The sequence below is a fragment of the Larimichthys crocea genome, chromosome XXI, assembly GCF_000972845.2.
Source record: "Larimichthys crocea isolate SSNF chromosome XXI, L_crocea_2.0, whole genome shotgun sequence".
Classification (NCBI taxonomy): domain Eukaryota; kingdom Metazoa; phylum Chordata; class Actinopteri; family Sciaenidae; genus Larimichthys; species Larimichthys crocea.
In genome coordinates this window covers 2,760,508-2,781,422 of record NC_040031.1, presented here as the reverse complement: position 1 = coordinate 2,781,422, position 20,915 = coordinate 2,760,508, and the positions used below count along the sequence as shown (strand labels likewise).

Here is a 20,915-nt window from a genome sequence, read left to right as displayed (position 1 = left end):
AACAAAACAAAGTTAAGAATGTTATTCAATCCTCACTGAATCGCACAGGGAGAAAACAGCTGCAACATATTCTGCACCTCAGCACTCAAACTGTGGCAAGAATATTACGCTGTTTGTAAAACGTGAGACAATCATCACAGAGTAACTCTTATAACTGATTGATTTGATCATTTTGATGCTCCTTTTTTTTAATAACCAAATGCATTTTCAATCCAAGACAACTGTAAACTGTGACGGGTCTTTTTACAGCAGAAAATGCTACAATGTCTGGGGGACTGTTAAAACCTAAATTTGTTCATTTGGTAAGAACACAAACTATGAGCATGATCTATTCTTTGGTAGCAAACTTTTCTTCATCTACTGTATCCTTCTTCACTTGCTGTGACAAAAGTGGTTTGGGCTTCTCCAGAGATGCATTACAGTTTAAAAGGGAAGATTTTCCACATCCAAGTGTTGATGGTAAATGTAGTCAACTGAAGTACGAGGATGCATTGCACATGAACTTAAATTTGCTTAAGCAAATGAATTACTGCAGTTTGTCTTTTTCACACGTGTATATTGTTACCTCCATGCTCTGAACTGAAACAACCTGTAGTTCTTCATCACATCATGACAACACTGGTGTTGGAAGATTAGATTTCAGTTATATCTTCTATCAATATAGCACGCACCGAGTCATTTATTGCTTCATTTGACTACATTAACTATCAACAGTGATCGGACAGCCACATAACTCCTTTATAAAATGTTTTTCTGCCCCCTCTGGTTGAAAGTCACAGGTGACAGGTGACACCACACATGGGTGTGGCTTTGCTGCACGTGTAACAGTGCAATCAAATCTGGGAGTATCTTTGGTCTTTCGAGGACCCAGAAATGAAAAGCAGCCTCCAGAACCTGCTCAGTTTTCCTTTATTAATAATCTTTTTCTGCCCCAATGGACACATTGAGGATCAAGCTCATCTTCAATTCTGTGTAGTTATTTAAAGAGTTGCTGGTCGGGGTCCGCCTGAACAAAGCAGAATTCCTCCAGAGCTGATCTTGATCCTGCTGTCCAACAGCTGTTCCTGCAGGTATAAACCACCACCGTCCCAAACTCCAGCTCTGCTTCAGCGCCGCCGTCCTTCCTCTGCAGAAGACTGACCAGAGCCGGCATCAGCTGCAGCTCAAAAGTCCTGGATCCTCCGCAGGAGCCACACGCTGAAACCATCTGAGCCATGTTGGGTGGTGGCTCGGAGACGAAGAGCGGCTTCCCACCGCGACAATACCGCAAGATCTGCTGAGGACACGGTGAGATCTTCTTCATGAACCTGGAGAAGATGGCGTCTCCGTGTCGGGCTCTTGTCTTTTCATATTTCTCCTCTGCGCTGCCACCTTCGCCGCAGTCATCCAGCTCTCCCACTTTAACTCCCTCCCTCTTCTCGTACTCCTTCAGCAGCCTCTGAGCGTGTTGCAGGTCATCTTCCTCTTCACCCAAATCTGACTCGTCCATCACGCTGATGAAAAACGAACGGAGGACAGGAACATCCTCCTGTGACTCCCCCAGAGTAAGATCTTGAAGCTGGCTGCTGACATCAATATCACTGACCGCTGTGCAGAAAGAGAAAACAGTTCAAGATAATCAAAAGAATTTTCTCGGAAAGATACATATTAATGTTTTCAGTTTAACATATATAACAATTCAGCTGTCAGTGAATCACCAGAAACTACAGTTACAATGCCACCAGACTTCATTGACAAAAATAGTAATTTTACCTAAAAATACTACGTCTCTACATGCTGTTCCTCTCCACTGCCTCTCTGATGCCCGATCTCTGTCGCACTGTTCCTGATATTTTCACATCTAACTCCGTTAATCAAACGACCAAACCAGAGTTGGTGATTGTACAGAATATCGAAAAGACTAAGCACGGCAGTTTTGGTGAGTTTGTATGAAGTGCTGTGCTGTTACAAGGTTAAATGACTGTTTTTGTCAATGGAGTCTGGTGGTTTTAAACACAGCACTATAACTGCTGTTTCTGGTTCAACAAAAATGATCTTACTCTTCACGAATGTGTAGGAACATTTCCAAAATGTTGACAGACACTTTTTTTTGGAGTCTGTCAGTATCAACAACAAGCACTTTGGACATACACTGAAGGTGTGCAATCGCCCATAAGGATTATGTTGCAGTCAGTTTCACAAAAAAAAGTCACAACCAATCATTAATAATAATTTCGGATTTTTAACCCAATTGCTCTGTATAATACAGGACTGCTCAGTTAAAATATCTGAGCAGTTTAACATGTTTAGGAGCCACAACGTGAAGAAACAAACTGAAAAGTAACTCCAGCCAAATTAAAAGTAAAATATTTATATGTGATGTCAGTCTTACCCTCTGCTTCAGGAGCTGGTGCCTCCTCTTGAACCTGGCTGTCCTCCTTCACACCTCCACCCCATCCATCATCACCACCACCTTCATCCATCCCCCAGTCATCAGCGGTGTCACACCAGTCAGTGGCCGACAGAGGAGGCGCCTGAGCCGGGACTGACCGGCTGGGTGTCTGCGCTGCTGCCACCTCCGCCTCCAAACACTGAGAGCGGAGCACCCTCCAACACTCTGGCCCAGCGCTGCACTCGGCACCTGGGCACGCGAACAGGTGGAGGTTCCTGTGGTAGGGAGAGGCATCCAGGGGACAGTACACCTGGACCACATGGGCTAGCGGGGCTCCGCAGCGACCACAGCGGGGGTACTGCCGGGAGATGAGCGGCAGCCAGTCCGGCTGACCCCCGACTTTGTTGGTGTGATATGAGGACTGGTGTTTTTTCGAGTCGAGCTCTCCATCACACAGACCGATCAGAGTTAACTCCTGAGCTGGAGGAGCCGCCATCTCTCACATGTTCTCCCACACGGTCCGTCACCAAAATATTACCGCCAACTGGATGGTGTTTTTAAGTTGTAATAACACAAATAAACGGTTATACATATGGTTAAAGCAAGCAATAAAACAGACTTTTAACAGGTAAATACTAGATACGTGTAACACATTTAATACGTGTAACAGGTTTACTTTATGAACTAGATTGAGAAAAGGGTCCTACCGGAACCTGTTCGCTCCCGTTAGTTAAAATAACGGAAGAAAACAGCAAAAGAAGGTGTGTAGAGATTTTCAAAATAAAATAGAACAAACGTGCACTTTCTTGTCTTCATTCAGAAGAAACCAAGCATCATTTTAGGTTTTAACCTGAACTTTTTTCTTTCATTCACTTGCTTTGACCTTTAAATCACGTGTTTGGATTAAAAGCACAAACACATACAAGATGCATCCTAAAACTAGGGCTTTAAGAGTAGTGGAACGAAAACAGACAAATTGTTGAAAACTTTCATGTTATAATATGATAATTGATCACATGTTAAAATGTGATACTGCTAAATGTATATTTGTCTGGCATGGCAGCAACAAGCTCCCGTACATACAGGTACTACTCGGAAAATTAGAATATCGTGTAAAAGTTGTTTTATTTAGGCAATTTGTAGAAAATCCCCGCCTCCTTTCACTTCACATATCAGTGGAGGTCAGAGCCCTCAAGTCTATTTTGACAGCCAGCTCACCTGTGTGAGGCCTTTTGTCCATGATGGAGAACATTGGAGCTGGCTGGCCTCATCCTCACTCCTTCTCAATGTTTGAGCTGCATATTTGATGAGAGTTATCCCTTTTTGTTCCACACACTCATAGTATATTCAGTAGGTAAATTTATAGTATAAATGTTAATTTCCCCCTTTTTTAAAGATTTGTTTAGATCAAGTATCTTTGATTAATTGTTAATTGACCCTTAAGTTAGAGTTGTGTGGATTAAAATGATGCTATTCTATTATTGCTACTCTCCACCAGAAAACAACCAGCTAACAATAAATGAGAATGAATCGAATCCTCTGTGTTTGTGCATTGTTCTGATCAACAATCCATTGCGTTGCTTCAAGCATGCCTTAAGGATATAAAAAGTTGGATGACCTACAATTTTTTGATGTTAAATTCAGACAAAACTGAAGTTCTTGTAATTGGACCCAAACACCTCAGAAACGGCTTTCAGAGACTTAGTTATTTAGATGGGATCACCCTGGCCTCCAGCTCCACGTAAAGAATCTTGGAGTGTTTTTGACAGGATTTGTCCTTTAACGTCCACAAAAACAAATTTCGAGGACTGCATTCTTCCACTTACGTAACATCGCTAAAATCAGACGCATTGTCCTCAGGCGATGCAGAAAAACTAGTCCACGCATTTGTACTTCAAGGCCTGGACTATTGTAACTCGTTTTTACAGGCTGCTCCAATAAGTTCTTAGAACTTTGCAGTTATAATTCAGAATGCTGCTGCAACTGTTCTGACGGAACCAAGATCAGAGATCACAGCTCCCATTTTGGCTTCCTTGCATTGGCTGACCTTAAATCTAGAATAGAATTTAAAATTCTTCTCCTTATTTACAAAGCTCTTCATGGTCAGGCACCATCTTATCTAAAAGAGCTCATAATACCTTATTACCCCTCTAGAACACTGCGCTGCTCAGGACGTGGGTTCCTTGTGGTTCCTATAGTTTCCAAAAGTTAATGGGAGCCAGAGCTTTCAGCTATAAGGCCCTCTTCTGTGGAACAAACAACCTTTTCTGGGTCGGGAGGCAGACACGGTCCAACACACTTTAAGAATAACTTAAGACTTTCCTTTTTTGATAAAGCCTATAGTTAGGGCTGGCTCAGGTCATCCCTTAGTTATGCTGCCATAGGATTACCCTGCCGGGGGCCCCACCGGGTTATGCCAGCCAGGCACGGTATTGGTTGAAGAGCACACATCCCTTACCGAAAACTCTCTCTCTCTCTCTCTCTCTATCCTATCGCTATCTCTATCTCTCTCCTCTACTCCTCTCTCTCTCTCTCTCTCTCTCTCTCTATCTCTATCTCTCTATATCTTCTCTCTCTCTCTCTCTCTAATAATATAGATATATATATATCCATCTCTCTCTCCTATATATCTCTCTGAATATTTTCTCTAGATCTCACTCTCTCTCTCTCATATTATCTAATCTCTATACTTCTCCATATCTCTCCATATCCTCCATCTGTGGACATGTCTCATTAATGCATGTTACTACCAAACTTCCCCGGAGTTTCTGTGCTCTGTCGTCCAGCAGTTCTCGTGATCGTGGCTCTGCGGTGATCCTGCATGACGCCCACGCATAATTATTACTGTCATTATGTACTACATATTATTACTGAATCATTTTTATCATTCATTATATTAATTGTCATTTTATCAGTCATTGTACAATATGTTTGTGTGATTTGTCCTGTACAACGTGACATCCCATTGCACGTCGGTCCCTCCTGGGAGAGGGATCCCTCCTCGTGGCTCTCCTGAGGTTTCTTCCACATGTTTTTTCCCGGTTAAAAGGGTTTTTGTGGGCAAGTTTTTTCTCACTCGAACCGAGGGTCTAAGGACAGAGGGTGTCACTCCCTGTACAGATGTAAAAGCCCTCTGAGGCAAATGTACTTGTGACTTTGGGCTATACAAATAAAATGATTTGATTTGATTTGATTTGATTCACCAAACCAAGAATCAGTTTATTCCCCGCATAAATCGAAAACCAATATTTTACACAATTCAACATAAAAGGTGAAACCAATATGTTTTATAGACTCATTACATGCAAAGTGAGTTATTTCAAGCTTTTATTTGTTTTGATTTTGCTCATTACAACTTGCAGCTTCAGAAAACCACAAATTCAAAAACTCAGAAAATTTGAATATTGCTTAAAATCAATAAAAAAAGTTAAATCTTGCATCTGTACTTAATACTTGGTTGGGGCCCCTTTTGCACGAATGACTGCCTTAATCCGGCGTGGCATGGATGCTACCAGATTGTGGCATATCTCAGGTGTTATGGAAGACCAACATGCTTCAATCGCTCAAGGCTGCGATTTTATTGTTTGGTCTCTTCCTGTTCAGCTTTCTCTTGGCAATGCCCCACAGATTTTCTATGGGGTTCAGGTCAGGTGAGTTTGCGGGCCAATCAAACACAGTAATCCCATGGTTGTTGAAGGCTCAGGAACCTTTTGCAGGTGTTTTGGATTACTTACCTGATGAGCGTGTGACACTTTGAGCCTACAATACTGAAGCTTTTAACAGTATTCTAATTTTCTTTTAAAGTTTTTGAATTTGAGGTTTTCTGAAGCTGCAAGTCCTAATGAGCAAAATCAAAACATAACTCACTTTGCATGTAATGAGTCTATAAAATATATTGGTTTCACCTTTTATGTTGAATTGCCTGAATAAAACAACTTTTACAGAATATTCTAATTTTCCGAGTAGTACCTGTAATACACATTTAGGTGGCCAAATGTACTATATTCCCTGTGGTACCTCCACGCCAAATGAATTAATTGAACACTTTAGTTAACCCGTTCACTGTTTCTAAATGTCTTCAGTAGGCAGTTTTATTGTGAAACAATGTCGATTTGCTTCCGGTACTGTGACCGGATTTGACGAGCGGAGCGAAGCTAACGGGACTTGTGCAAATTAACGAGAGTCGACAAATTAAACAGTTTATTAAAGATTTAAAGAGTGACAGCGGAGTTTATCAACACGACATTTATATTAAAACACACCAGCACGTTGAACCCTGACTGTGACTGCAATGAGCGGTACTTTATGGAGGCCCGGCACGTTACTTCTGATGATAGTAACGTAACGTTACGGCTGGAGACGTTAGAGGAGGATGAAGTGTCTCACCTCATCACAGTCTGTCTGTCTGTCTGTCTGTCTGTCTAACTAGCGGACAGTGTTAGTATGTAAACAAAGCGTTGTTCGTGTTATGTAACAGTCCAGACCTCCGTGAGCGGTGTCAGTCCTCCACCATGCCTCTCTCGCTCCTGGAGCGGCTCCCCTGGCCCACTTTACAAACATACACGGCGCTCAGTGCTGGTCTGCTGGCCGGGACCGTCCTGACCGTATGCTCCTCTGAGTCCCACCCACAGGAGGAGATCCGCAGGCAGCCGGTCCACAGCTCCAGGATCGGCCGCTACATCAGGGATGGTGGACAGTATCTGAGTCCCATGTATGGAGATCAGGCTGCAGATGTCCTGGTGTACCTGCTGACTGACAGTGTGTTTGTCTGGGTGAGTTTGAACCAGCAGCAACAGCCAGGGTGCTACATTGAACTACATTTCAATCTAAAATCCTTTTAAGCTCTGGCACACAAACTAGTTTGTTGCAGCACGAGTGTGAACACAAAGAGCCACACAGGATCTCCACAGTAAATACATTTACATATTATAATTTAAATCAGGAAATATTTGAAAGAAGTAATCTGGCCAAATCATGAGATACACCACCTTCTGCAACGATTGAGGATTGTTTGGTTTGTTGTATTGAAGACTGGATCCTACACTAACCATCAAAGATGTGGAATTTGAGTCTACGTTGCAACTTGGCTTAAATAAATGACTTGAGACTTGACTTGGAAGTTTCAACACTTGATTTGAAACACGATGACTTGAATGTCATTGTGTGTTCATTTCATATTTTCAGCTTCAATATTAAATATTATTATTACAACTGTCAAGCACTGGGAGCAACATTGTCGTGACTTCCCTGAGTCAGGCTTCTTGTGCTGCTACCTGATGCTTTTTTTGATCCCATCAGATCAAATCATCGTCATGCCTGTGCCAGCAATAAACCAGGAAATAAATAACTCTTTATAAAGGTTATTATGTATTGTTTAATTACATTTATGTCACCGAATACCAACAATTAAAATCCAAATTCAGTCATTGTCATACTTTTTGAACTGGTTAGATAAATTGGCCAGTAACATCATTATTAGACAGATACTAGTATTTTGTATTGTATTCATAGAGACAGGGTACTGTAGGTAAGACCACAGTATACTGAGGGTTTAAAAAAAAGGGACATTCCTTAAAGGGATAGTTGAGTTTATTTGCATTGTGGTTGTATGAGGTACTTATCAATAGTCATTGTGTCACTTACTGTAGATGGCGACACCACCCACAGAAATCAGTGTAAATGTGTAAATTCAGAATGTTTTCATCATTTTACCTTGCTGCCAGACAGACCCTTTCTTTAGCATATTAAAGTGTAAAATATCAAACAAGTGTTTGGTAACTGCATCTGAGGAAGATTTGCAGTTTTGCAATATTGATGTATACCAGCTGATACATCAATATCTGATTTATTTTTTTTACTCCTGCTGCTGTGCAGCACACAAGAAGATTCACAGTATTTTAGTGTTTCTAGTTTATACATGTAGCACATTTGTGATCTAGCCAATAAATCCACAGTATTACAGCTACACTTAATTACGTCTTTTCACACAATACTTCCACTTAATGCCCCTGCAACACTGTGAATCAAAGTGTCTCTGTCTCTTGTTTGGAAGACAGGAATTAGCGTCACTCATCACCGTTGACATCACCCAGCTGTATTTCTGTTATTGAATGACAATCATTCGTTATCCTTTATCTCATCCTCTCATCCTGCTACCCCTCCCTGCTCGTTTGGATTTATCTCAGGGGAGTTTGATGTGTGATTATTACGACATATTTGCAGAAGGTGATATATCATTCTCTGTGCGTGCAGGTGATGGTAAACACGGCCTGCTGCATCTTGCTGCTTATTGCCAAACTCATCCAGTGTTTTGTGTTCGGGCCGCTCCGTGTCAGTGAAAAACAGGTTGGTGTTTCTGTTTGTGGTGTTTATTACTACACTCAGCTTTAGTTTTGTCTCTGATGATGCTCTGTAACCTCACCAGATAAAAGCTTGAAATTGTTGTTAAACTGTAGAAATCACCATTAGATGTCACCGAACTGAACACAAATAGGAAGAAAGCCTTATAATTCTTCATCCACTCATCACTAGTAAACTGTAATCAGTTAAATTGATCAAGAATAAAGCCAAAAATACGAAGAGATTAATCAGTTAAATTGATCAAGAATAAAGCCAAAAATACGAAGAGATTTCATTCTTTTTATCCCGAGCTGTACAAAAGAGAAACATCCTGAAAAGAGTTGTTTCTTCATCACAAACCTATGCTTTGTTTTCTGCTGCAGCACTTGAAGGACAAGTTCTGGAAGTTCATTTTCTACAAGTTCATCTTTGGGTTCAGCGTCCTGAACGTCCAGATGGTGGAGGAGGTGGTGATGTGGTGGCTCTGGTTCTCCGTTCTAGTCTTCCTCCATCTTCTGGCTCAGCTCTGCAAGGACCGCTTTGAATATGTAAGCTTCACTGAATCATACAGAAAACCACAGACAGGAGAGTCTATCCTCTGAATATTTATAGGACCCCACAACAACTGTGAAAAGTTCATCGCAAAGTTAAAGAAGAGTTTAAGTTTTAGTATTAACTAAGTATAAACGTAGTTACAGAGAACAGAGCTCAATGTCCTGGAGAAGAAAAACACTTTATTCTGCAAAGTTTATTCATGTCAGCAAATATAGAGACTTTTATTCTTATTTTACTGACAGGAGGGAATAGAAATAATTCTTTAGAAACACATCACCTAACAGATTTATATATATTGCTAGTAGAGACAGCAATCTAGAGCCACTGTAGCATCTCAAAATATTGTACCAAATAAACATCTTACATCTTAACATTTAGCTGTTCTAGAGTTTCACCAGTCATGAGGCTAAAAGTGTTTGTCCTCAGTGTAGTACCAGATGAAAGCTCCTGTCAAAAAAGGATAAACAAAACAATAGAAATTAACATTTAACAGAAACACAAATTAAAAACATTTCAATTCTGAATAAAAATATAAAATGATTTAATATTTTGTTTTGAGGCCCTGAATGGGTGTTTGTATGTGTTGGACGCACCTTTATACAAACATGGAGCACAAACAGCTTCACAGTGCAAAAGGTAAAAACAACAATTGACAACAGCAAAGACAATATTGCACAAAAAAGCAATAAAACAGTAAATTGCTCAAATAAATAAAAGCCAATAAAATAAACAAACATATGGGATTAAAAAAAGTAAAAGAACCAGTTTATAAAAACTTATGACCAAATCAGTAAGACTGCGTCAATACAAACAGTAAAATGTTAAAACTAAATAAAAGTCCATGAAATGAAGAACCACAGGGGATAAGAAGTCTGAAAGCAAATGATCAGGCACCTTAAATAAAAGGCAGACCCCCAATACGTTTTTGTTGAAGCTGCAGAGATACTGGTTAGATGCATGTGCGTGCTCATGTCATCCTGTGATGTGACAGATAGTATGAAAGAATTAATGCATATGATTTGTGTATATGAATACATCAGGTGGACCATTATGATGAAAAGGAAGGGGGGACAAACTGTATCATGCTGAGGGAGCTCAGTGTAGAGCTTCTGCTCCTTCGTGTCAGAAGGTTCCAGCTGAGGTAGTTCGGGCATCTGATTAGGATGCCTCCTGGGCACGTTCTTTTCGAGGTGTTTTGGGGCATGTTCAACTAAGAGGAAACCCCAGGCCAAAGCCAGAACTCGCTATGGGGATTACATGTCCTATATAGCCTGGGAACGCCTCGGGATCCACCAGGAGGAGCTGGAAAGGATATCTGGAATACTCTGCTGCCATTCAGTCCATTCAGCTACAGATGAAATATTTTTTTTGACCCAGATGATAAGCTTAGAAAAGTTTGACTTAACATAATGAACAATAAATGTACAAAGATGGGTAAAAAAAGTGAGGAAACAAAATATAAATGTACAGTAAATATATGTAAGATGTGTGTGTTACGGCCTCATAAAATTAAATTAACATTTAACTTGGCTCAAATGAGACCATAACATATGAAGGACGCCACACAAACATTTCAAGGTTTGCAAAAGAAATTCTTTATGAATAATTTGCCACTAAAGAAGGGAAGAAAAAGGAAAAACAGTCAACCCATAAAGTAATAAACCAAAAAGAGATGGAGACCCTGGCCAAAAGGAACACAAGAGGGAAACACAGGGCCAGCCATGCTATGGGCCGTCGCACACTTCCCCACAAACTAAGGAAAAAACAGGCCTAACTTAACACAGACTGAAAAACTGGACTACTGGAGATCTCCAACTGATTTGCAAATTGACTTCCACCTGTGGAGGAAAGAACAAGGGAGGACAGGAGGAAGAACAGCAGCCCCAAAAAGAAAACACTCCCACTACCTGGCCACACATAACAATGTGTTTTAAGATAGACGGGTTCTATGTGGGCGAGTTTCTTATATAAACTGACAAGTCTGTGTCTATGTTTGTGTTCCTCCAGCTGTCCTTCTCTCCGACCACCCCCCTGTCCAGCCATGCGCGGGTGCTGCTGCTTTTGGTGGTGCTGCTGCTGTGCTGCGGTGGTCTGGCCACTCTCTGCAGCTGGCTGGTTCACAGTCAAGGCCGCTACACCGCCACATTTATGGCTGCTGAGGTAAGAAACTCTTTTTCTGACACGCTCTGAATCACCTGAAATACTCTCATTTAGAGAACCAGCACGTCCCCCCACAAATGATCTGAAGCAAGCAGATACTTGCTATGGAAATAAGAGTGACGACATCCTGAGCATGCTGTGTCTGACATGCTGTCTGTGTTTCAGTGTATGTTGGTGACTCTCAGGACCACACACGTCATGTTTCGGTGAGCACACTAAAGATGTTCATACTTCCCGTTTGTAGATCAAACAGAAGATCTTGACGGCGTTTTGTGAACCTGCAGGTACTCTATCCACCTGTGGGACATGAACCAGGAGGGCAGCTGGGACAATAAGTCCTTCTACGTCTACTACACCGACCTGCTGATGGAGCTGCTGCTACGGGGCCTGGACCTGCTGCATCACATGCACATGCTAGTTAGTTCAGTTAATTTCAGTCACCACTTTTGTCAGGAGTGCTGCTCTTTACTGCTCTGAGCTTAACTTTGTATTTTTCTTGAGCTTGTGGTAATTTTAGAGGCGTGTTTCATCTTAATTTAACGGCAGTGAGGTTCGCTGAGCAGTTTTATTTTGGGTCATGCTTCCATGCTTTTGAAGGTTCATGTTACACAATGATATGGCAAAAAACAAACATCACATTCAACCAATAATTTCAACATTGTTTGTTTAGTTTACTTTAAGTTCTGAAGTAACAATAACTTTATTTATACAGCACCCATGAAAAAATTGCAAAGTGGTTTACATTAAAACAAATAAATAAAAATACAAATCATAAATTATAACACAAGATAATTTAAGCATTTTCAACTAATGCTGAGTTTTAAGAACGTTTTGCAGCTGAGGTCACAAGTCCAGATTCAGGAACCATCAGTGGTGACCTGCCAGAGGGTCATCAGGAATCTGACCAGTCAAGGCTTTAAAAAACAGCAGTAATAACTTAAAATCACTTTCAACACTGACAGATAACAAGCAAAGAGCAGATCAGTGTGATGTGGTCGCTTCTCTTAGAACAAGTTAAAAGTCTGGCAGCAGAGTTTTGTATCAGCGGCAGACTTTGGATGTTTGACCTGCTGACGCTGGAATAAATTGCAATAGTCAAGTCTGTTGGAGATAAAAACATGAAGGAGCTTTTCTAGATGTCTAGATCTGGAGATGAAAGACCTACTTGATGTTGGTTACATTTCTCAGTTGGATGAAGCAGGCAGCACTCAAAATGAAGGATCTCCTTAAGACAATAAAAATAGGACCTGGGACTGAGGGATGTTTTTGTGACAGAGAAATGTATCATTACAAATGAAATGATTACATTTATGCATCACAAAATGTACTATAGGCAGGGCCTGTCTTAGCTATGGGCAATGTGGGTGGCCGCCCAGGGCGCGTTCTCCGTGGGGGGCGCACGAGCGCCCGAAAAAGAAAAAAACCTCACGAATTTTCGATACCGCTCATTAAGTTAGCAGAGCGGGCGCGAAAAACACAGCATGAGCTTTACATAACATGACAAGACCAGTCTTACCAACTCATTCTCGCTAGATTGAGTGACCTTTTAGGCAGAAGGGCGAGAAATCAATTCAAATACATTATATTATAATTTATTCAGAATGTGTGTATGTAAATCACCATAGAAGAGAATGTCCCTGAAAACATCAAGAAGGTCAGTTTCAAGTTGTTTTTTTTGTCTGACAGCTTTGTAAAATGTGAGAGTAGCAATTCAGACAGTGAAGGACAGGACAAAAATGTCTGGGGAAATATCCCGTCCTTGCTTCTAAGAGATTATAAAAGACCAAAAGAAGGACCAAAAATGCCTTTTTTGCACTTTTGTAAAACTTTTTTAAACTTTTGTTACCCTTTTACCAAAATAATTTTTCATGATGCATGTTACTCATTTATATATATTTCTAATAATTTCACTAAATAAATTTGGAGTGACCCAACTGATCACAGCCATCTGCATTAAGTCTGAGTGCACAGACCCTTTTTCATGCAACAGCACTTCAAATCAAGGAAGAAAACTACAAACTCAGACCGTTTAATGAGACTTTAACTACCTGTGAAATTAAAACATGGACTGGTTTGAGACAGGGAAGCTTCCAGCAGCAGGAAAGAAGAATAAATCTTCAGCCCTCAGATTAAAGTGTTAATTGCAAATATGGAAAAGCTAAACATAATTTCATTTTTTCTTTGTTTCTTTGGGTTTGGGACCTGGTGCTTACAGTGTTGTGTTATGACATGATTTACAACATGTAAACTCTTTTTAATATTTTTTTTTAATTTCTCCCTTAGGTCTTCAGTAACATCTGGTTGTCCATGGCGAGTCTGGTGATCTTCATCCAGCTTTGTTTTCTCGTAGAGGAGGTTCAGAAGAGAATCCGCCGTCACCATAACTACCTGCGGGTCCTCCGCAACATTGAGACCCAGTCAGTATAACCTTAGATCAGAGAATCAGGTTGTTGGTGTTGAAGCTGGAGATGCACTGATCTTTGTGTCTCTCTGCACATTCTCATGCCTCAGTGTATAGATCTGACACCAGTACTCTCTGTGTGATTGGAGTGATTTCTGTGGCACTACCAAAATAAACCCTATATGTTTATGATTTGTATGGAATATCTTTGAGTTTCTGACTGTTTGTCAGACAAAACCAGCAGTTTGAACACACTGACGTTGCTTTGTCTTTTCAGGTTTTCTGTGGCGTCTGCAGATGAACTGGCAGCCAACAACGATGACTGTGCAATCTGCTGGGATGTAATGAATTCAGCTCGGAGGCTGCCCTGTGGTCACCTCTTTCACAGGTCCGCACACGTGATTTAGTTTGGTCACTAGAGGGCAAAAGAACAGCACAACTCTGTAATGTGGTAATTAAACTTGAGCACACACAAGTTAGTTAACAAAGAGCTAAATGAACTTGGGAGACATTTTAATGAAGGGTAGACTAATGAATAAATGATCATCAATGGGAAACTTAATGAGGAGTTTAAATAATGGCACACAATGATGAGATTGTATAAAAGGACATTTATTTCCCCTGATGACTCGCTGAGTTGTGACATTTAGTGAAAGCTGATTGTTTTCTTTAGAACTCTGTTTGTGTGTCCTCAGCCCGTGCTTGTGCTCCTGGCTCGAACAGGACATGTCATGTCCGACATGTCGGATGTCCCTGAACATCGGTGAAGGAGGTGAAGGACACGTGGAGAGGGAGGCCACCGTTGACAACATGGTTGGTGGCCCCGGAGTTGATGCTGCACTGAACCTCAACCATCTCAACCACTTCTTACACTTTGGTGGTGAGACGGCAAACTACATATGTTCAGCTCCTCTGCTGGTCAATTATGTTTTAACATCCTGAAACATGTCATCATGTTTATACCACATACACCAACCAGTCTGTAGCCACACTAGTAGCTCTGGTGTTCTTGGAGAACCAGTGGAAAGTCTATGTTGTCTAATCAGTACTGTCTGTCCTCTGTACGGTGGCTGTTTTAGAACATCACCCTCAACAAACTTGGTTCAGCTTTGATCAGTCTGAATCCCAGCTGTGGTCCATACAGGTGTGCTTTGAGGATTAATTCCACTGGGATATGATGTTAAAGAAATACTTAAGAGTGTTGGTCTGCACGGTAAACAAAAGCCAGCAGGTGATTAGCTTAGCATAAAGACTGGTATCAGGGGGAAACAGCTAGTCTGGCTCTGTCCAAAGTTCAGACATAACCCAACGTCACCTGTAAAGCTCAGGAATGAACATGCATCTCATTTGTTTGATGATTTGCATCTTTTCAATACCTACCTGTGTGGCCCACCACAGGACATAAACATGATTCTCTTCCCTGACAGCACATCCTCAGTTCTTGGCTGATTATCTGTCGTTGGCTCAGGGTGAAAGCAGCTAACATGGTTCCTTAAATTAAATAAAATTAAAAGATATGTTTATCCGCCGTATCTCTGAACATATAATAGTAACATTGGTTAGGCGAAGATGCAACCAAACAACATTACGTTACAACTTTTACTGTCCAGCTGTCGTTGGAAAATCAACATTAGTCGACTATAATTTTGCTTCAGCTGCAAACTCCTGATTATGTTGCATCGCTGCATTGATGCAGAACCTTTTACCTCCATGTTAAGCTATGAAGCATATAAAACATTTCCACACCTCTACTCTGTTTACAGACAAGCATCTGAAATTTATCTTATCTGATTATAATCAGATAATAACATAAATGCTCTAATTAAACTAAAAGACTGCAGTATTAGTCTAGTAGTAACTATACACTGAAATATATTATTTATGGAACTTGTCAATGACGTGGATTGTGCTGCCTCACAGTTGATGTCACATTAATTATTCAAATGCTGAAATGTGCTTCAGTAGGCTTAATTTTCTCCTTGTTTAATATAGGAACCTTATTCACTCATACAGTTTTTAATGAGCTTTCCTCCATTCCTTTGCTGAGACGCTCTGACCTTCGAACCTTTTGTGTTCTCAGGGTCTCGTATTGCCAGCTGGTTGCCCAGTTTCTCAGTGGAAGTTATGGCCACAACCAACTTCTTGGGCATCGTACCAACCAACCCATCTCAGATCTACACCATGGTGAGTCCACAGATAGATAGACAGGGTGTTGTCCTGAAGCTCATGCAGCCCATGTGTCCTTGAATAGGTTTACTGAGCTCAGGAGTATCTGTCTGGGTCTCAGGCTCAGCAGATCCAGGAGATGTTTCCTCAGGTTCCCCTCCAGCTGATCCTGCAGGACCTGGAGATCACTCGATCCATCGAGGTCACCACCATCAACATCCTGGAGGGACGAATCCAGCCTGCCACCCCGCCACTGGTCAGTGAACGTTTGGTCACATTTGTAGTCTGACTTATTGCTTGATCAGTTAGTTATTCATTTGAATATAAATGTTATCATTTTCAAATGTTGTGACATGCTAGCAAGAGCTGCTACAATTAGTCAGTTAATTGATTAATTATCAACTATTAAATCAATTTCAGCAATTTTAATAAGCTATAATCTGTCCTCTATGACAGTAAACTGAATATCTTGTGGACAGAAGAAGTCAGTTGAGTTCATCTTGGCCTGTGGAACTCACTGATCAAAATAAAACACTCAAGAAGTGATCGACCAATTAATCAATAATGAAACTAATTTTTTATTGCAGTCCTATTTAATGCTTTAAATGTTTTCATCTTTTGTTCAGTGACTAAAGATTTTGTAGAGGAATGTGTTTCAATTCCTCAAACTGAAATATCTTCTAAAACTGTTAGATCAGAAATAAACAATGATGAAAAGTTTCTAAAGAGTCAATCGGCTCTGCTTAACAAATCTGAATCTTTTACAAAATCTATTTCATTATAAGTATCAGAAAAAAGTTATGCTGTTTATTATTAATAGTATGTTTAAACCAGCAACTCCACCTATTTGACATTTAGCTAAATGGCAATGTGAATGTTCATTTTGTTGGTACACAAAATAAAATATTTAATAGAACATTAATGAGAGTTGCAACTTTAGATATTTAAACTGTGTGAATGAGATTTCGTCCCATATAAAGACAATTCTGTATTGATTATTTTATTTTCACAGGTACCTTAGTGGATAAAAAGGCTTCTTACCGAAAACATCTGTCTTTAAGGCAAAAATCTGCCTAACAGCTGCACTGTAACAATTGTAACAGACATGCCTCTTATTTAAAGATATTTTTTTGGCCTTTTCAAGCTTTATTTTGAAAGAGACAGCTGAAGAGTGACAGGAAATGTGGGGAGAGAGCGAGAGAGAGAGAGATGGGGTATGACATGCAGGAAAGAGCCACAGGTCGGATTCAAACCCTGAGCCGCTGCAGCAAGGAATGAGCCTTTGTACATGGGGCGGATGCTCAACTGAGCTAATCAACACCCCAACAAACACGCCTCTTAACCGCAGTGTCCTCTTTCGCCAGGTCTCTGATCACCTGCTCGTACAGGTGTCTCCTCCACCTGAGGACGAGGGCGGAGCCATCAGCGAGTCAGAGGAAGATGAGGATGAAGAGACGGATGATGATGATGATGATGATGATGATGATGATGATGATGATGATGAAGAAGAGTGGTGGTGAGAGGTGGTGGAGAAGCACATTGCCATGGAGGAGAAGATGGTTCTGTACGTCAGCGGAGCAGCGACAGAAGCTGCTGCTGCAGAGAAAGGAGGTGAGCACACAGGTACTGATAAACCACCATTGGTGTTTAAATATGATTCAGCTTTATTATTTAATGTTGACTGCAGCTTCATTTCTCTGCTGCTTACCCATTCAAATTATATAAAGGCTTAAGCAAAGCATAATTAACACGGGGCCACTTTGATTGACAGGTAAGTGCAGTTACAGATATCTTAGCTTAGCTTAACAGGTCCCTTTTAAATACAGATATAATTGTTGGTCATCTTGAAAAGCCTTTATGGATGTGAGCCTTAGACACAACATGGAGATTATGCTCCTCTTCATGCATGTTTTTTTCAATATATTGACTTTTTGTCCTCAGGGTCGTTGGTAGAAGATTTAAAAACTTTTTCCTCGTTCTTAACTTGTAACCTCGTCTGTGCAGCTGAACCTCAGTTCACATCTGTAGCTGATAATTAGCTCCGACACTGACAAGCCTCTGAGCTGTGGCTCCATTAGTGAAACCACAGCAGACTTTTAAAGTGACTTGCTGGTGATCTCGCCTGTTTTAGCCCATTTACTACAAATCACCTGCACTGCGTCCCTGCTGAGAGCTTTTTTTAAAACATAGCAGCAGCTTTAAGATTGATCTCCCTGCTTGCAGACAGCTGTTGGTTTCACTTCTCATCAGTATGATATTAAAGTCAACTTGGAGACGTGACACTGTGCAGATAGATAGTCCATCACATTCTGCTCAGATTTATCTGTCAGTTACTGTATATTAATGGAAGTTTTCACTGCCGACAGTGTCTGTATTTTTTAAATCTCCGCTCAAAATCCATTTTTATAGATCTGCTGTGCTGCACGGCCATTTAATTTTTATTTCTTTTTATTTTATTCAGTCTATCTTCTCCTTTGTACGGCTTTATCTCTGGATATTTGTCACTATTACTATTTATTTGTTTATATTATCTTTATTGGGTCTCTGTAAGGTGACAGTGTATTTTATTTTCTTTCCCCTTCATTTATTCACTGGAAATTAAATCATTTATAACAAAGTAAAGCATTTTGTTTTGAAGGTATGTGGCTTCAACACTTTAATTCAGATAATCTTGCAATATATAATACATTCTCAGATTTTCTCTGAAACGCCATTGTAAATTCCAAACAGAAACATAATCAGATGATATCTGGCATTTTCTCTTGTGATGTCGAGTAGCTGCTAACTAGCTAGCTGCTCACAGACTGGACCAACTTGGCTGTGAAGAGTAGAAGACGCTGTTTTAACATTACATGAACATGTTCTGTTATGTGGCAGCAAACACATCACACAGCCTTTCAGTAACTATTATACTTCAACCTCAGCGTTTCTACACACTTCATTACTGCAACTCGCCCTCAGCGGGGTCCACCTTCAACCCTAATAACCCACATATGACAATTTGGTCTTCTGCTATAACACACACGAATTTATATTTGATATATCACCAGCCCATCAGTCATGTCATGCTTACCACTCTCTTATACTTTTTTTATTTTGATGTACACATTTCCTGTACAGATGTCTTCACATCAAGTCTTTCAGCAGGCTTGGTAGGCTTTTAATTTGAAATGTCTGCAGGAGGCGTTGAGCTTTATTGATAGTTTATTAGTAAAAAGAAAAGTAGAAAGACTTTGCTGATGGTAGTAAATAGGTCAAAACCAGTGGAATGGTCCTTTACCTCTGAACTCTCCTCTGCAGGGATTATCTGTCCAGGAGCACCAGGTCCCACTCAGAAAACCCCGACTCCTTGGGCAGCGAACCTCTATGACAAAGGACGTAACTGTTAAACAACCACCATTGCTGATTCAGAAATCAGTCTTGGAAATGTATTAATCCAGGAACTTAATTCATCACTGAAGATAAATTACTGCCTGGATCAGACCAGTCACTCAGATCAGCAGATGACTGATTGATCACCGCATAAGTCTAAGTGCCAGCAGTGCTGCAGATCAAACGTATTAAAGTTGAGGGTGGATGCATATTGAGTTCCTCTGGTCAAAGGGATGTTAGGGCGGAGCTGCTGCTGAATCCACAGCTGAAGACAGATTTAGCGCACATTCAGACAGGATCAGGAATTCCGGCAACTCGTAGCAGGGTGTCCTTTCGGGGGGGTGGGGTGGTGGGAGCTAAGGTGGGCTGAATGTAACGCTGTGAAACAATCAGGAAATAACTTTTTTATTTCTCTGATTAACAGCTTTATCAAGGCCAGCGCTTGCTCACTATAATTGTTACTCTGTCTCTCGACCAAAGCGTGACTTGGGGCTCAGTTTTTCCCAAAGTTGGATCTGGCTCAAATTCTCTCCCGCACGTATGACCCCCACTGAAATTAATTGAAAGACCTCCGTTTTTGCCGCGGCGCCTGATCCTGTCTGAACCCCTGCTCAGACTTTTGGGTCTTTGGTCTGTCAGGCGTGGAACTAAAACGACTAAATCTGTGACGAGTTGTTTTTCTGAGGGCTTCAAAACCTCAATATTAAAAACTGTCAGTTTGTTTGTTTATCCTCATCCTGCCTCTGTTCCTGTTTACAGATTCTACAAATTTTATACAAAGATTTAAAAATATATAAAGAGTTTATGTAAAATATTGGCTTGGGACTGGTTTATGGGACTGGGACGGGGGAATAAACGGATTCTTGGTTTGGTGAAGCAACGTGACAATGGATTGTCGATCAGAACAATGCACAAACACAGAGGATCCGATTCATTCTCATTTATTGTTAGCAGCTTGTTTTATCAAACATTGAGAATGAGTGAAGATGAGGCCAGCCAGCTCCTTTGTTTTCCATCATGGATAAAAGGCCTCACACCGGTGAGCTGGCTGACCTCCATTGATGTGAAGTGAAAGGAGGCGGGGGTTTTCTACAGTTTATGTAAAGAAATGATTGCACTGTTTGACTCCAATAAACTCATATTTTGTGTTTGTTTTTTAAAATTGTCTTTTCTTTGTGGTGGATTTAAACATCTGTGATAATGTGGTGAATGGATTTTTAAAGAATACATTCCGTTTTTTCCTTAGATTTATTGATTTTACACACATTGCCCGTATTATGTATTTTATTTTATTTTTTGTGTCAATTAATTCAGTTTTAGATTCACTAAATAGGATTCACATACTAAGTTGGAGTTTAATGCCTTGCCCAAGAACATGACATCAAGACTGCAAAGGGAAATTAAAGAGAAGAATTAAATGCACAGTCTGTGAGACGAATGTAAACAGATGTTGAAATAGCAGTTTGCCAAATGAAATTCAACATCCACTGAAGCAGCTTTTTTCAGAGATTTCAACTTCATCTCTCAGTCTGCTGAGAAGACACGGCTAAA

General features: G+C 40.6%; 2 protein-coding genes across 5 annotated transcripts; one reads left to right on the top strand and one right to left on the bottom strand.

Moving 5' to 3' along the window:
* Positions 1–7: 7 nt before the first annotated feature.
* On the bottom strand, positions 8–6,931 carry pdcd2l (programmed cell death 2-like). 2 transcript variants are annotated; one of them, XM_010741004.3, is made up of 3 exons: positions 6,856–6,931; positions 2,372–2,915; positions 8–1,587 (listed from the first exon to the last, which is right to left on the bottom strand). In XM_010741004.3, the coding sequence occupies exons 2-3, from the start codon at positions 2,865–2,867 to the stop codon at positions 977–979; spliced, it is 1,107 nt and encodes a 368-aa protein (XP_010739306.3). In that variant the 5' UTR covers positions 2,868–2,915; positions 6,856–6,931; the 3' UTR covers positions 8–976. The 2 variants fall into 2 exon arrangements, with proteins under 2 accessions (XP_010739306.3, XP_027128461.1); XM_027272660.1 differs by lacking the exon at positions 6,856–6,931 and having other exon boundaries at positions 2,372–3,513.
* On the top strand, positions 6,373–20,526 carry amfra (autocrine motility factor receptor a). 3 transcript variants are annotated; one of them, XM_019279589.2, is made up of 13 exons: positions 6,374–7,143; positions 8,624–8,716; positions 9,094–9,258; positions 11,273–11,425; positions 11,591–11,631; positions 11,710–11,842; positions 13,709–13,842; positions 14,104–14,214; positions 14,522–14,706; positions 15,907–16,010; positions 16,114–16,248; positions 17,357–17,603; positions 19,293–20,526. In XM_019279589.2, the coding sequence occupies exons 1-12, from the start codon at positions 6,883–6,885 to the stop codon at positions 17,510–17,512; spliced, it is 1,671 nt and encodes a 556-aa protein (XP_019135134.2). In that variant the 5' UTR covers positions 6,374–6,882; the 3' UTR covers positions 17,513–17,603; positions 19,293–20,526. The 3 variants fall into 3 exon arrangements, with proteins under 3 accessions (XP_019135137.2, XP_019135134.2, XP_019135135.2); XM_019279590.2 differs by having other exon boundaries at positions 17,357–17,615; XM_019279592.2 differs by lacking the exons at positions 17,357–17,603; positions 19,293–20,526 and having other exon boundaries at positions 6,373–7,143; positions 16,078–16,212.
* Positions 20,527–20,915: the final 389 nt, after the last annotated feature.